Source organism: Drosophila mojavensis, unplaced genomic scaffold (genome assembly GCF_018153725.1).
Source record: "Drosophila mojavensis isolate 15081-1352.22 unplaced genomic scaffold, ASM1815372v1 contig_74, whole genome shotgun sequence".
Taxonomy (NCBI): Eukaryota; Metazoa; Arthropoda; class Insecta; order Diptera; family Drosophilidae; genus Drosophila; species Drosophila mojavensis.
Genome location: NW_025318899.1, coordinates 3,045,397 through 3,061,787, shown reverse-complemented (window position 1 = coordinate 3,061,787; position 16,391 = coordinate 3,045,397). Strand labels below are relative to the sequence as shown.

Sequence of the window (16,391 nt, the reverse complement as noted above, 5' to 3'; positions counted from 1 at the left end):
TGTACATATGTATCTGTGTGTGGATGTTGAGCGCGCAGGCGCATCAACCACCGCAAAGGCTGCGGGCTGCTGTTGCTGCTGCTGCTGCTGCTTGGGCATCCTTTTTCGATGGTGCCTTGTGATTGTGGGAGGAGTGTGTCGCCATCTTGAGAGCGAGATGATTTGTGTGGCCCAGTCTGTGCCTCTGACTGCTCGCTTGCCAGCCTGCTGCCTGCTGCCTGGCTGTCTGTCTGTTGCTCTGTGTGTTGGCCAGCTTTATGGATTGGACGAGCGGGACATACACATTAAGTTGGAGTGCGCGTTACCGTTACGAACACGTCGCGGAGCACCAAGGATAATAACGGTACTTTTGCGGTTAAGGATTCGTCGGCCACACGTTGCACGGCCTGTCCAAACTCGTCTCTGACCAAGAGGACAAAACAAAAATAAAAACTCTGCCACAAATAAAAACAGAGCAAATATAAAATACAAAAAAAAAAGTAGACACACATACAATTTGCTTGTTGCTCGTAGTAGGCGTGGCACACACTCCTCCTCCATCCCACCGTGTGTGTGTGTGGGAAATTTTGTTGTGCGGAAATTATTGAAATTTTACTTTTGATTTTGTTGGCCAAGCGCGCGCTCTGCCCTGGAAAGTGTCCTTACGGCAATGCTTAAGGGACGCGTTGCGACGGTCACCGACGGCGTTTCGTCCCTTTCGCACTGACAAATTTCCGTGCATATCCGCTACAATAACAACAACAACAACAACAACGACAGTGAGCAATAGCAACAACAACTGCAACAAACTAAACAAACAATTTGCGTAGTCCCTATTTTTAGTGCTCCCCACCTTTGGCTCCTTTTGCAGCTCCTGCTCCTTCTCTTCCCATTCCTGCTCCTGCTGCGCCTTCATCAGTCCGCAACTCGTTCGCTTGCCGCACATCCGTCGCCATTTTGGACAATAATTTCGTTTCCGCTTTGCCAAATGTAACGGTAAACGGCAATAAAAACACACACACAAAACAAAATGCCGCCAACGGACGTGAAGTGAACCGAAGTGAAGTGAAGTCTTGAGTCCATTAAAAGGAAAGCCATTGAAACAGAAAGTGATTTAATTGCAATCGTAATAAATTATAAATCGACTTCAAGTGTTTTACTTAAAAAACATATACAAGAATTTAAAATTTGACAATTTTTGGATAAACTTCAACTAAGAAACCAGCATAATCCTGAGGTGAGTTAAGTGCAAAGAATGGATTAATAATTTGAAATGCCTCTTTCCTCTTGTTACTTTAAAGGTTATTAACTAGTTTGTCTGATATGCATGTATGAGTGATATGTACATGTGTACAGATTCATAAACAATTAATATTTTCATTATTATCACTATTTTATTCCCTTATATTAATATAATAATTTTGTATATTATAATAATTTTATTTTAAATTTTATATACATACATAGAGCAATTCTTTTGGCAATAAGTTAAGCTAATTTGTTTGAGCTTTAATGGAGAGATAAATTTATGAGCTATTTATATTTGCTTTCCATACTTAATGAAATGAATGAATGAATGAAATGAATTTAAATCAAGTTTTCCAATTGCATCAGTTAGTTTTCCTATACTACTCTTTTTCGCCTGTTTGTTTCACTTATGTCCAAGAAGGTTTGAGGTAATCACGACTTTATTTCATTTAACAGTGTCTTAAGTGTAATTGAAGACCTCAAAAAGTAAAAGTATGTACAGATTCATGGTTCTGTCAAATAGCCAAGCATTAGACAATAAGTAATATTTGACTATTTGGCTATAAGTAATAATGAAGGAACGTAGGATAGTTGTATATGTATCAGTCCATCACACTGACTTAAATCATAATATTACTCCTCGAATACTGTCCAATCCTACTGATAATATAGACTGCTATGTCTTCAATCGTCGCCTCTTGGGGCAAGCTGTGACTAGCTCTGGAGGTATTCTAATCCCCGCTGATCAAACCGTGCGAGAAAATATTTAAATATAAACTACTAAAAACAATTATATACATATACAAGCTTTTAATCTGGATAGGAAATATTTACCTTGAATTTACATTAAACAGCTTTAAACAATACCGTGAGAAATTCGCTTATTATTGTACATTCATTGTGAATTATTTTTAGGCAATTATATAAAATATTTAAAGTATTTTGTAAAATATTTATAGTTTCTCATGGTTTTGGTTAAAATGTAATAAAAATAATATAACTAAATATTGAAAATATGATAATTATTTTAATAAATTTTAGTCAAAACTTTCCACACCAATTTCACAGAGTAGAAAGTTTGCTAATTCCAATATATATTGATTTATCCTTTTAAATGTATTTCGAATCTTTACGAATCCTTGCTAGGATTCTATCACTGCCTCCACTGACTGCTGTACAATTATCAACTCAAAATATTCCACAGCTTCGATAGCCAACGCCGTCGGCTGCTGTTGCCCTTAACAAATCTTCAGTATAACTAAGTGTTAAGTGGCCACGCCCCCTTGGGCGCCCAGCGGCACAGCTGTAAGGCCATTAAATGTAGCTGATAGGTAAAATCTTACAAGCCATTAAAGTGCCACAGCCACGGCGCGTGTGTCCTCATCCTGTTAATTAAAAGCAGCAACACGAGCATTATGTCATTAGCCAGATACACACACACATACATCCACATGTATATGTATGTATGCAAAGTGTGCCTGTGCGCGTGTGTGTGTCTCGTGTTTTTCTTTCGCTTTTTATGCAGCCACGCGGCCGCCCTGCTCAGCTTCACAACTTCTCAGCTAACCATCATCAACGCAGCTTCCCGGCATCCTGCGCGTATTTCCGGCGTGCGTTCGCTCACTCGCTCGCTCTCTCTCTCTCTCTCTCTCTCTCTCTCTCGCCTCTGTGTGTGATAACTTCAAAATGGCAGCAAATGGTTGTCCTTCGCCGTGTCCTTGCTGCTCTATTGGCAAACGCGCAATTTGCTTGCCAAACAGCAAACACAATGATAAATAATAAACAAGGCGTGTGCGGGCCGTTTATAATGTCTGCTGCCTGATGATGTTTCACTAGATGCGGCTGCAGCTGATAAGCGAAATTGTTGCTGTGGTTGTTGTTGTTGCTGTTGTTGCCTTAAAGCTGTCAGAAAGTGCGTTGCAAAATGAAATTGAAGCCTTGCTCCTGCTCCTGCTCCTTCTCCTGCTCCTGCCGTTGCTGTAGCATAAATTTCGTTGGCATAAATCAAAATTCAGCAACTTCCGATGAAGGCAGAGTGCAAAAATTTGCATGGCATGCAGCACAGTAACGACAACAACAATAACAACAACAACACACGCACACAGCACACTCATATACACTGACTATAATACAATAGCTAGCCATTAGAAAATATACGCTCAAATGGCCGCCCGCCCACGCATAACGCTCATACGCAGCGTTGCCCTGCGCCGCTTCATAAATAATGCCCAACACACAGATAATTATGCTTGTTGTGCACATATCTTAGACTATATACACACACACAGAAACACACACTTCCAACGAGCTCTACTAATTATGTTGGCTAGTGTAATAGCTCTGAGCTGCATTTTGTGAAACATTTTGAAATTGCAGTCATTAATTGCGGGCTATTCCAACTCTGATTTATGTGCTTATTATCAGGCATAGATATGTGCATGAACCTATACATATGCTTATGTATAAATGTATATACATGCAGACGTTTACACTCAGAAAAATATTATTGATATTCATAAATTTGAGTCACTCATTAAACTTCAATTGGCGCAGAATTTTATTTTTCTTTGGTTTAAATAAAAAATTCAATGTAAAATTGCTTGAAAATTAATTTTATTTTTTAGCCACAAATATTTTAACTATAAATGTAATAACAATTGGGAGGAAATTTATTATTGTATATGGGCATTTCTCGAGAAATTCAAAGTCAATGAATGCATGTTCTGATAACATTTTTATTTATAGCTAATCGATTAAATATAACTAATATAAACTAATTTTATATTTATTCTTGGATATATCCAAGTATAAAAGTTTTGAAAGAAATTTTAACTTGAAAATTTACATATTGAAAACTCTTTATTAAATATTGGACTGAAAATCTAAATAATAAAAATCCGAAATAAATTATGAATTAAATGATAAATTAACTATTTTTCTATAAAAAAATCTTGAAAAATGTTGAGGTGAAATAATTTATATTAAAACCTTAATAAGGTTTTCAAAAGTCTGTTCTAGACATCGCCATAGCTCTTCTTCCCCTCTCTGTAAGCTTCTGCCTGTCTATCAGCAATTGCAACACATGTTCGGTTCTGCTCTTTCTACGCTTGAGCTGCTCTCTGCCAACATCTTCTTACTGTCGTCTAATCGGCTCTCCCAGAGCTTCTCTTCTACTGTACTCCTCTCACCAAACTTCTGCCTCTCTTCCGACAACACCTTTTAAATTTTTAACTTATATTATCATGCATATATAAATGTACATAAACTCAAGTCCCATTTCGTATCTCAATTTCTATATATTATAGAGTCAAGTGGAATCCATTGGTTCACCAACAAGTAGCCGTTGACGCTTCGGAGGGTCGCGCCATGTACGAGAATTCGTGTTCGTATCAAACGGCGCTGGACTTGAAGCGCGTGTCACCGCCGACGCTCGCCCAGGTGAAGACGGAGGATTGCCTGACCCTGGGCCAGTGCTCGCCGGACTGGACCTCATATCGCTTCCATCAGTCGACGTTCGAGCAGCTGAAGCAGAGCGTGGAGAAGGCCAAGGCGGCGCTGCAGGATCGCAGCAGTTTCTTTGGTGCCAGCAGCGCCTTCAGGTGAGAACTCCATATAAGATCTTAATGCTATATGTACTATAGGTTTCATTTATATAGCGACATCTACTCCAGCCAGCGGCTGAGCGACACGCTGGACACGCTGCCCGCCATGCAGAATGGCAGTGGAGCTGGCAATTGTTTGGGTCTCTCACATAATGCGGGCGCTGGCGTGGGCGTCGGTGTGGGTGTGGGCGTGGGCGTGGGCGTGCTTAATTACAACACCGTAAGCAGCAGCAGCAGCGTCGGCGTCGGCGTACTTGGCAGCAGCGTGCAGCGACACCGCCTCGATACACTGCAGCCCCCCTCGGGCTGCTCGCCAGCGGGCACCCAGCACGGAGTCATCACGTCCAGCGCGGGCCAGCTGTCAGCCTCCAGCTTGGATGTGGTGGCCAGTTCGCCCTCGTTGCCACCGGCGCTGTCAGCGTCAACCACCTCGCATGTGGAGCACAAAGTGCGAACAGGTAAGAGTCGCTTGAAATAATAGTCGATAATATATCGAATTATACTTTCTATCTTTAATTTGATTCTTTAAGATCTTTATATGTCAATGTGTATAATAGATTGAATCCTTAAGAATATTGTTGCTGAAGCATTCTTTTGGCCTTGTGTATCTATATCGATTGATCTACATCGAATGATCTAGTACTGCACGATCCGTTCCCCTATATGAACATATTCAGCTATCGCTATATACAGCTAGAAACAAGTAAAGATTCAATATAAAATATGTATATAAATATACACTATATGGTCTATATGGATGGAGGCGTACTTTTGTCTACATTCTATAATGAATAGTTGGTAAAGAAGGAATTTCTATTCCTATATCAAATAAAGACTTTCTATTGCTTTCTGGTAGAGGTTCATCAGAAATCTTCATTTAATAATCAAATCTAAGAAACATACACAATCCGATCTGCCATTTTCATGGCAGCAAGGTCCTATATGTACCCATTTAACTCTGCAAAGCATAGATTTCTCATGCTCTCAATATGTTTTCCGATAATAAAGATAATCCAAATTGTTCGAGGCATATGATAGCCGCTCGTAAAGCCAGCCAAATACCATGCTGGCAGCTTGTATAGCGGCGTTTGACCCACCCGATAAGCTCACCCACCAGCAGCCCACTGACCTTCTCTCGCCATGGTCTAACACAAATGTCAGCGAAATGGCGGAAAAACAAATCCTGCGCTTCCGCCAGCGAAGCTACCAAAGCAAAGCCAAAAGCAAAAAAAGAAAAAAAAAGTTGTTTCTCTTGCAAAAGTGAACAATTTTCGCGTATTTATTTAAACACATTCGGGCAACATATGTTGACCAGTGTCCAAACATAAAAACCACCCACAGAAATGGCGAAAAAAAGGCGGCTAAAGGCCATTTTTGTTTTAGCCAAAACAAGGAACGGAGCGTTTGGTATAAAAAGCCAAATTGAATTATCCATATAAACGTCAAGGTCTTCGCTGTTGACTCAAACCCAAACTGTTTATCAATTTAAGCCGGCGCAACGGATGTGGCTTATAATGTGGCCAGCGCGAAGGAGGAAGGAGAGGCAGGGGCAGGAGCTGGGGCAGGAGGCGAATAGAAACATCAAAAATGCACTGTCCACAGTAATATCATCGCGTGCCTGGCTAGAATTTGTTATGCCGCCTCTGTCTATGTTGTTCTGCTTCAGCATTTATATCGAAAGAAATTTTATATAAGAAATTTTCTTTCCTACTCTCGTATTTCTTTTTATTTGTATTGTTTTTTTTTTTTTTTTTTTTTCTTGGTTGACTTTTTAATCGCCTTGGCTTTGTAAGCCGGAATTCAATATGACAAGCGGGCGAGTCCATTTCTGGCTGGTTTTTAGGGTGAACCAAAATGGCCGTTTGCTGCCGCCGACTCGAACTCTGCCTTAAGCAAATCTATGCAATGAATCCTTTTCAGTTGTCTCTTAAAGGCTGCATAGCTCTCTTGCTCCCACTCTCACACGCTCTCTGTCCCTTTCTGCCTGTCTGTCCCTATCTCTTTTCTCTCTTTATGAGCTTTGCTGTCAACTTTGTGCCTTCTGCTCTGCTGCTGTCGCATAAAAGAACTTTGTCATGCGTAACTCATTATTTTTTGCTCCAGAGCCGTTTGGCTTACAAAGCACATAAAAGATAATTACACTTCCCATCTTGTATAATGCCATAAGATCATTATACATATATAACATAGAAATGTATATATAGAAACAAACCGTATACCGCAAAAACTTGAGCTCAAAAATGAAGTTTAGATTTTATGGAAGAAATCTCAGTTTGAGCACTTGGCTCAAAAATACTCGCTAAACATAAGAATCCATTTATCCATTTATAAGAATTCAGATTTGATATATACCTTTATATCAATTCACCAATTTTGTGCTCTCGCCTTGTCCCATATCCATTTCCATTAGCTTATCCCTCGAGGCTCAATTATGACACAGTCACGTTCCCACACGCGCTACATGGATGCAAATTTTAGTCTCGGCTATTATCAGATATGGTCATCAGGATTCGCATTGACATTTCAATTGGAAAGCGTTGCGAATGGTACGACCTATGCTTATTGTTGTTTACATCAAACAAAGATTTACGGCAATTAAACACGGCTACGGCTGCTGTCGTTGCTTTTGCTGCTGGTTGATGTCGGCTCTGAGAAGTGACAACCCTCGCGATTATATCGTTTGCGGTTCACAGGCTCTGTCCGGCTGAAAGAGAGGGTGGCTGTTGCTGCTGCTGTGAGTGCTCTGCCCCCGTCTGGTGCTGCTGCTGAGCGGAGCGCCGTTGCGTGTCAGCCACGTCATGGTCGGCTGGTCGACTGGTCGGCTGGTCGACTGGCTGGTGGGTCGGGTCGGGGCATAGCGCGCGCCGACTCTCAGCCAACCATAATTTGGGTAATAAATAAACGGGTAGTTATCTATGCTGAGATTTATGACTTGGCCCATTTCTAGCTCGCGCACTTTGCCTTTCTCTGTCTCCCTCTCGCTCTCGCTCTCGCTATCCACGCCATGTCGAATGCCGACGCGTGCAAATTTGTGCTGCATTGCAATTAAAATTTGTTTTGTTTGTTATATTTTGCTCATTTTTCATACAGAGAAATCCTCACTGGATTGCGCTACATCGTCCTCGCATGCTGTCGCCGCCTCGTCCTCCAGCGCAGCAGCCTCTGCGTCCAGCCATGGCAAAAGCAGCAGCAGCAGCGGCAGCAACACCAACAACAACAACAATGCCAGCAATTCACTCTGTAAGTATCAGTTGCATGAATATATAGTTTATATATAGCCCAAGACTATGTTGAAGTTGGCTTCAAGTGTCGCCTGTCGCCTGTCAATCCTGTGAGCTTTGACAGCTTTCATTTAGCTGAGACAAAAACCAGTGACAAACTGCACGCGCAGTTGACAGCTACGCGACAATAGATGGCGCTGTCAAACTGCTGACTGGGTCGCTATATTTCTGTATAATTATTTTATATTTCTATTTTTGTTATATAGACTTTACTAGCAAATTATTGAAATTAAATTAAATTAAAGTAAATGAAAATCAATTATCAGTTAATCAATTACTATTTGGCATTATATGCAGTACTGCCACCTTTTTTAATCAGAGCAATAAAATGATTTGTAATATAGTGTTGAAAAGTCTTAAGTATTGTAAGGGTATATAAATTCACAGTGCTGTACAGTGCTTGATTTATGCATTGTAAATCAAATAAAAACTTATGTCTGCCTCCATTTAGTGCTTAAACAGTTCCTGTAATTCACTGTCCATAAGTTCCACCTAGTCAAGCATATCTCATCAAGCAATAGACTACCTTTAATGCACCCATGGTGAAGGACGGTCTCATGTGAACTATTGGGAACAATGAGGCTTACCGTAATGTCTCTATTGCAAGCACCACTTGACTTTGATGCCTGCAATCTGCAGTAATCTCGAGCCGGCGCTTGACAGCCTTGTGGGAAAGTTGGGCAAACAATCGTCATAGTCTATGGCCACTGTAAACATACAAAACGCAACAGTCAAAACAATTTGGGCAGCGCCAGCGCTGCCAGCCGTTGATAATTTGACTCTTAAGTGCTCTTCAGCGCTAATCCTATTAAGCGTGTTGCCAACAACACACACACAAACACACACAGTCACAGTGACAGTCACACGGAAGGCAACCCCATTGGCATAGATAGCTGGATGAGCAGAGGGTGAGCGGGAGGAGAGGGGGATGAACTCAACAACAATGAGGCTAATCGACAGATCATAAAATGATCAAAATGTTATGTGAAGCGCATTAGGGCGCACGCGTCGTTGACAGCGTAGCTAAAGAGGGATGGGGTGAGGGGTGCAGCAGAAGGGTAGCTGGTAGCTCAATCGAAAGTGTGAGATATACTGATTTGGCATTGGCAACTGAGAAGTGGCGCACTTCATTTTGGGTTAGATAAAACAAATAAACTGTGATTATTTGTATTGCCTGCGATTATTGCTTAATTAATTTAAATATTTATGAGGTAAAATAAGTAGGGACGGGGGAGTGAAAGAGGGACCGTATTGAAAAGGGGCTAATAAAGTAGATTGAAAAGAGAGAGAAGCACAAAGACTAAGAGAGAGAGAGAGAGAGAGAGAGAGAGAGAGAGAGAGAGAGAAATTAAGAGAAATAGAATAAGAGGGGCAGGGAGAAGAAGAGGAAAATAGGGACACATAGGTAAAGATCGAGAGACGAAAAGAGAAATAGGCAGAGCCAGAAAATTAATGTTAAGATAGAATGAAAGAGAAGGGAAGGAATGAAAGAGAGAGAGAGAGAGATAGCAAAAATAAGAAATAGCGACATAGAGAGAGAGAGAGATAGAAAGATACTTAGAAGCATAGAGACAGAGATTGGTGAATGGCAAAAGTTTTGAAAAGGAAGATTGAGAGAGGGCGAGAGATATATAGAGGAAGTTTAATTTCAATTATAACTTCTTCGATTGCCTCTAATGAAGCTGTGTATATTAGTTATTAAAGTGAAACACTTTTCATAAAATTTCAATTATTTTAAGCAAATATATTAATATATTTGTTTTTTAGTTTGTATATATTTATATTTTTAAGCTATGCATAAAGAATGCTCGAGAGCACTCCTATGATGTTCAGTTGAAAAGAATTGACTTTAGTTTGTCTTATATTTATCTTACCGTAGTTAATACTTAAAGAAATACAGTCTACAGATAAAATGTAGCGCTTCTTATATGCGAATATATATGAATTTCTCTCAGATTTCTCGTTTCACGAAAGCGCAAATATAATTACAACTGCAATAGTCATAGTGTAAATCTGAAATATAGTATATATTTTCTAATTCCATTTAATGAAATAATTTCAAGTACTCGAGCATTTTGACATTCTCCTATCGCGCATCTCTCATCAAATATTCCAACGTAATCTCATAATCTCTGAACATTAGACCCCCATCCAGGCGCTTAACACTCAGCGGGTGCAGCCACACCCACACACATATAACGGATAACGCCCACAAAGCTGCGACACGTTGTCACATTGTGAAACACCAAAACCCAACCCCTGTCGCCAACCCCTCCCCCCTCCCTCCTACCCTTCTTCCCCTTGGCGCCGTATGTTTTGCTCACTTGAAATTTAATTTCTGATTTCATTTGCGCACAGTTTGTAATTCTGTTCGTTCTCTGCTATTTTTTTTAGCTTGTGCTTTCGTAATTGTTTCAGGCTGTGAAAATAAATTGAAAATGTTTGCCTGTGCCAACTGTGCGACAGTTGGCAACACTGGCAGCCGTAGCGCCAGCGAGCTCTGCTTCTGCTTCTGCTTCATCTTCTTCTTCTGCCTCGCGTCCCTTTTGACAGCTTCGCGCGCTAACGCGCTGCGCCTTCAATTTATGCGCTTCATATTTTTTAAATGTTACAAAAAATGAAATGTATAAAAAAAAAAAAGAAATGGAATGAAGCCTCGCCATGAATGCAGTGGATAAGGCGGGCCGTAAAGGTCTGTGTGTGTAACAGACAGTAGGAAGCGAGTCTGACATAAAGCCCATATCTTGATTAACATCAATAAGCTGTAGCTGTAGCTGTACCGAGGGTAGTCTGAGAAAACTATGAACTAATAATCAAATGTTTAAATTATTAAATACAAAATGAATATATACTTTAAATAATCTATTTGAATAGCCAGAATTTCTTAAAAATGCAGCAGAAGAAGGTCGACTAATAAGTTATTAATATATTTGATCAGGGTAAGGCATTGAATCCATCTGGCCATGGCTAACTATCCGTTCGATACTTTCTCTGTCAGTGTGTCAGTCCGTTCGTTCAGTTCATACATCTGCCTCAATCTCAAATCATTATAATACTTGAAGATTCCAAATTCCGTATCTCACCTTATAGCTAAGTTTATTAAATTTATATATAGAGAGAAAAGCATTAGTCTAAATATTATATATCTTGATATGGCAGCAAACAGAAGAAACAGAAGAGTTGGCTATATACAATGCATAATCCAGACATTAGTAAATGCCTAGCTGACATAACTTTTTGGTATATGTGGATTCGTATATGTAGATTCAGAGTATCGATCGCTGTTCACAAATTGTCTTTAGCTTTACTTTTTGTCTTTTTCTCACTTTTTGCTCATGCGAACTGTTTCTTGATAATTGTATGCTAATCGTCTGGGCTTAGACATAAATTAGAGTGCTTAAAATTTTTGCAAGGACTTCTCATAGGACTGCACACTCGCTGCTAGACAATGCCCCATCAACCCCTCTAATTTTTCAAAATATTTTTTTGTTTTTTTTTTTTGAGCATGACTTGGCCTGGTTTACAAAAGTTCAAGCGCTCGAAAAACTTTTTCCCATGCTACGTGTCGCTGTACATTCGCATGTGTGAGTGTGTGTGTGCGTGTCTGTGTGCGCGCTTCTATTGATGTCCAAATATTTTTATTCATGGCCCTTTTCGCGGTTCACTTAACTCCCAGCATAGTCATTATGGCAACCCCCTGAGATTTGTTGAGCTGCACGAGTTGCTCATAAATCAATTCATTGTTGTTATTGTTATGGCCACCCGCTCCACGCGCTCCCTCTCCCTCCCGAACTGCTTGTTGTAGTTGTCGATAATAATGTCGATGACGGCAACAAGCTGGAAAATGTTGCTAATTTAGTTGTGCAATTGATTTCGCCCTGCGATAATAACAATTTGCTTAAGGCAACTTCTACGTAAGAAAAAACAAAACTTTAAAATCAATTAAAAGTCAAGTGGATCGGCAATGCTTGACTGGGAGATACCTTTTGTTTTAAGAGTTGATTGGCATAAGAATGAGTTAAATTATTGGCATTGCAATTGTCATCTTAATCATGGTCGTAATTGTTAATTATTTTATTTTTCTGTTTATTATGAACATACTGTCAATTGCCATTCTTCTACAATTATTAGTCTTAATTTGTCTAATTTTTATCACTTTTATTATCATCATTAAAAATTATGATCTTTCTCATTGTCATTGTCATCTTTACAGTTTGTCTAATTATTATCATAATTCCATTATTATTATCATCAATGAGTACAGTTTTCTTTATTATCCTTATTTCGTTAGTATTATTATCAGTATCAAAAATATTATTATCATAAGTATGCTTATATTTATTTTTAGTAATATTATTAATATTATTATTTGCATTTTTACATGTTATTATTATTTTTATCTTTATTTTCGTTAATATAAATATATACAAATACATATACTTTATAGCCTGTAGCCTTCCGCCTAGTATGTGGAATATACCATATGAAGAATACAAAAAACAGTTCGAGAAACATAGGTAGAAGCAGATAGGGAGAGAGGTGCAATGCGCGAGAGTGAAAGAGAGTTAGGGACAGAGAGACAGAGAGCGAGAGAGAGAGAGAGATAGAGTGTGTAAGAGAGAAGGTACGGCAACAGGTCGTTTCCGCTGCGGGCCCATTGTGATTTATGCCGCTGAAAATGACCCGCTTCCGACATGAAATATCAAAAATCACGCGCACTTGCAAAGTTTAGAAACGACGACGACGGCGACGGCGACGATGAGGATGAGGATGGCGGCAGCGACGACGACGACGGCGACGACTACGGCTCGCACTCTGGCAACGTTGTCGTTTGCACCTACCGCCGGAAACGGAGCGCAGCCAGAGCCGGAGGTGGCCGTGTCGAAGCGTCTCCGGTTGGCCAAAAGCGGACTGCAATTTAGTTGTCAATTGAATTTATGAGCTACGACTTTAGCAATTTATTGTGTGTTGCACTTTTTATTTCTATTTGCGGCTCGCTTTTCTCAAGCTCTAATAGACTGAGCGACTGGGATTGCGAGTGGGTCTTTGCGAATGGGCTGGCTAGCGTGAGAGCTAAATAATGGCCTAAAAGTCAATCGAGCCAATTGACAGTCGCACGAGTCAAGCCGTGTTGTTATTTATGACTGCAATGCCACGTGAACGGGAATGTGAGCCTCAACCTCAACCTCAGCTCAACCCCTTGTTGCCTGCAGCACCCTCTCTCTGCCCCTGTGTAGGTCGTCTGTTAATTGTTTGTTTGCTGTTGCTTGTCAACTGGCCCTTGAGTCCCTTCTCTAGATTTGGCGTGTGAATATGTTAGCTTTCAAAAACGAAAAAAAAAGGTGAAACATTCAACTTCAAGTCAAACGCCGCAGTTAACCGACGGTAATCGGAGTCGCGTACCACACACCACGCACCAGTCACCGCTCAACCACCCCTCGCACCACACCCACCGCCTTTCCCAGCCAGTTTCAATTGCGCAATTATAGCACCCATTGTTTGCATAGACAAAAAAAAAAAAAAAAAAAAAGGTGCACTAACAATATGCTTTTCCTTTTTTTATTGTCTCTTTGGGTTTCGTGTTTTCCTAATTTGTTTTCATTACAATTTTCACTTTTGGCTTCTGTGGGAAGTTTTGATAACAGTTTGATAACTTAATTGTATTTGTCAAGTAAATATTATAAGAACTCTGCAGAAATTTCTCACAGTTAACAGTTGTGACATAAAGTGCCGTAAAAAGTAAAGTTCAGTCTGTCGTTTGGTCTTGAAGACTATTTAAGTAGGATGGTAGAGAAATGTCTAACAACGTCGAGTATTTCTTTCAGCGAGGATGGTCTGAGAAATTGTATGAAAAAAAGAAATATATAAATATATAAGAAATATTTATTTTCTTCAGTCAATGCTAAACATTTTATAAGTTCTATATTATAATAACCGTATTTAATAGTCCATTATTATTATATTCAATTGTGTTAACATCTTATCCTTTATCTCATGTATTCCTTACAAATTTGCTGTTTAAGTGTATCCATTACTACCCCAAGTGTCTGCTCCAGCAGTTTCTTCGATAACAATAGCATTCTTCTAATGTTCAGCTTCCATTGATATGACTCCGCCCCTTTGCTTAACATTTGCTATTATTGAAAGTCCATTCATCGCTGATTTATGGTATTTATGGTATTTTTATAGAGGTTACCGCCCCTTTGGTTAGCAAAAATACATAAGTAACCACATCTCACGAGCTATGCAATGTAAAATCAGAATCAGAGTCAGATTCAGAGTTACAGTTAGAGTCAGAGTCAAAGTCAGAATCACAGTCAGAGTCAAAATTAAAGTCAGAGTCAGACTCAGAGTCAGAATCAGAATCAGATTCTCAGTTACAGTCAGAATCAGAGTCAGAATCAGACTCAGACTTAGAGTCAGAATCAGTGTCAGATTTAGAGTCAGAGTCAGAGTCAGAGTCAGAGTCAGAGTCAGAGTCAGAGTCAGAGTCAGAGTCAGAGTCAGAGTCAGAGTCAGAGTCAGAGTCAGAGTGAGAGTCAAAATCAAAGCCAGAGTCAGAATCAGAGTCCAAGTCAAAGTTATAGTCAGAGTCAGAGTCAAAGTAGCTGTCATTCCCATATAGCTGCGCATATATTATTATAATGACAAGTCATATTATTCATATACTCCATACACATATTCCGTTATACTACCTATTGGAATAATACGCAATTTTCGACCAGCGTGAAAAAAAAAAATCACGCTGCAGGCCAAATGAGCAGTCGTCGCTGCGACGCTGGCCAAAGAAAGGAGCAATCACTCCAAGTGTGCGGCCCATGGTCCTGGCCAGCTGCAGAACGCGTCCTGTCATGCCCGCTGGGCTGGGCTGGGCTGGGCTCGGCTCGACTTGGCTAGGCAGGGAAAGGCAGCGCTCTCAGTCAGTCAGGCAGTCGTCCAGTTGGCCACGTGCCGTCGCGTGTTATATCATTCATACGTCATTACAGGCCACGTGCGCAGCGCCTAGCTGTTGTTATTGTAGGCAGTTTGTTTTTGTTGCATAGACACAGGCGCGTAATATTAGCTACAATCTCACTCTGCCTCTCTACCTCCCTCCCACACGTCTCTCTGTCGCTCTCTCTCTCTTTCGCTCTGTTGCTTTATTGAGCTTGAGAAAACAAATCGCAGCGTTGATTGCGTTTCTTATTAACTGCAAATGTTGGTGGTTGCCCCAGTCAGACAATATGCTGACTGTCAAGCAACCTTAGCCTGCCGCTGCACCACCCTGCCCCCCGCTCAGCCCTGTCCCGTCCTTCCCCCGCTATTTTCATGTCATGTTTGTCTTGACGCTCCGCTGACTTCTTCTGGCTGCACACAAACAAATGGAACACGAACCTTCGATGCATTCGACGTGGCTTTGGCGCTGGTGGTTGGCCTTAAGATGACGCATTAGAGCGCCTCGACTCGCACCACACCGTGTAGGCGTGGCACTTTTGGCGACTTAGCAACCGCGACGCCAGTGCGCGAGAGAGGGAGGGGGGAGGAGGGGCGGCACGGGCTTTGGCTTTGCATGCAAAATGGCGGAAACATCGCCACAAAAGAAATTAATTTAAAGTTTTCGCCACAGAGCGTGAAAATGAAATTACATAATGAATGCAATTAAAATACCAACTAAATTTCGCACAGCTAACACACACATACACGCGCACACCTACACAGTCAGCCATTCACACGCACATACAGTTGGCGCAAACATTTTAGCCAACTTAACTGGATTTGGTCTACTTCAGACGGCTCCCGGCTACGCCTTTGCCTTTGCCTGCCAAGAACAGCAAATTGCTATTTAGCCATTTTAGATTCCATTAGCAAGAGTTCGTACATACACACTTACACACACACACGCACTTGTAGACAAACGTATTTAGTTACGAGGGAAGCTTAAAGAGTATGATTTATATTTAGCATATAAAAAGTCTAAGAAACTTAGATAGGCCATTTTGAAAGGAAGAGCTGCAGAAGTCTTATACTCGTTCAGGCAGTGAAAGGGGTATATTTGTTATATGCCTGCCCGACACAAGGTCAATATGTCTGTCAATCTTTATTTATGCCTGTCTGTATACATACAAATGTCTTCGGCTTAAAAATATTCAGATATTATATTATTAATCATTAATTTAAATTATTATCAAATTTTTATAATTATAAAATTTTTCTGTAAAATATTGATATTTTTAGTTCTTTATATTTTTATTATCTAAAAATAATTTTAAGATAAAATTTGACTTTCGGTTTGGGTGACTGA

At 40.3% G+C, this 16,391-nt stretch overlaps 1 protein-coding gene across 1 annotated transcript in view; it reads left to right on the top strand.

The window, feature by feature from the left end:
- The first annotated feature begins 274 nt into the window (after positions 1 to 274).
- Positions 275 to 16,391, top strand: part of LOC6581276 (DNA-binding protein D-ETS-3) — a 35,584-nt gene continuing 19,467 nt past the window's right edge. Inside the window, exons 1-4 of the mRNA XM_032731340.2 lie at positions 275 to 1,216; positions 4,533 to 4,826; positions 4,884 to 5,287; positions 7,920 to 8,069. Coding sequence (XP_032587231.2) covers positions 4,594 to 4,826; positions 4,884 to 5,287; positions 7,920 to 8,069 — 787 coding nt within the window. The 5' untranslated portion in view covers positions 275 to 1,216; positions 4,533 to 4,593. The remainder of the gene's footprint in view (positions 1,217 to 4,532; positions 4,827 to 4,883; positions 5,288 to 7,919; positions 8,070 to 16,391) is intronic.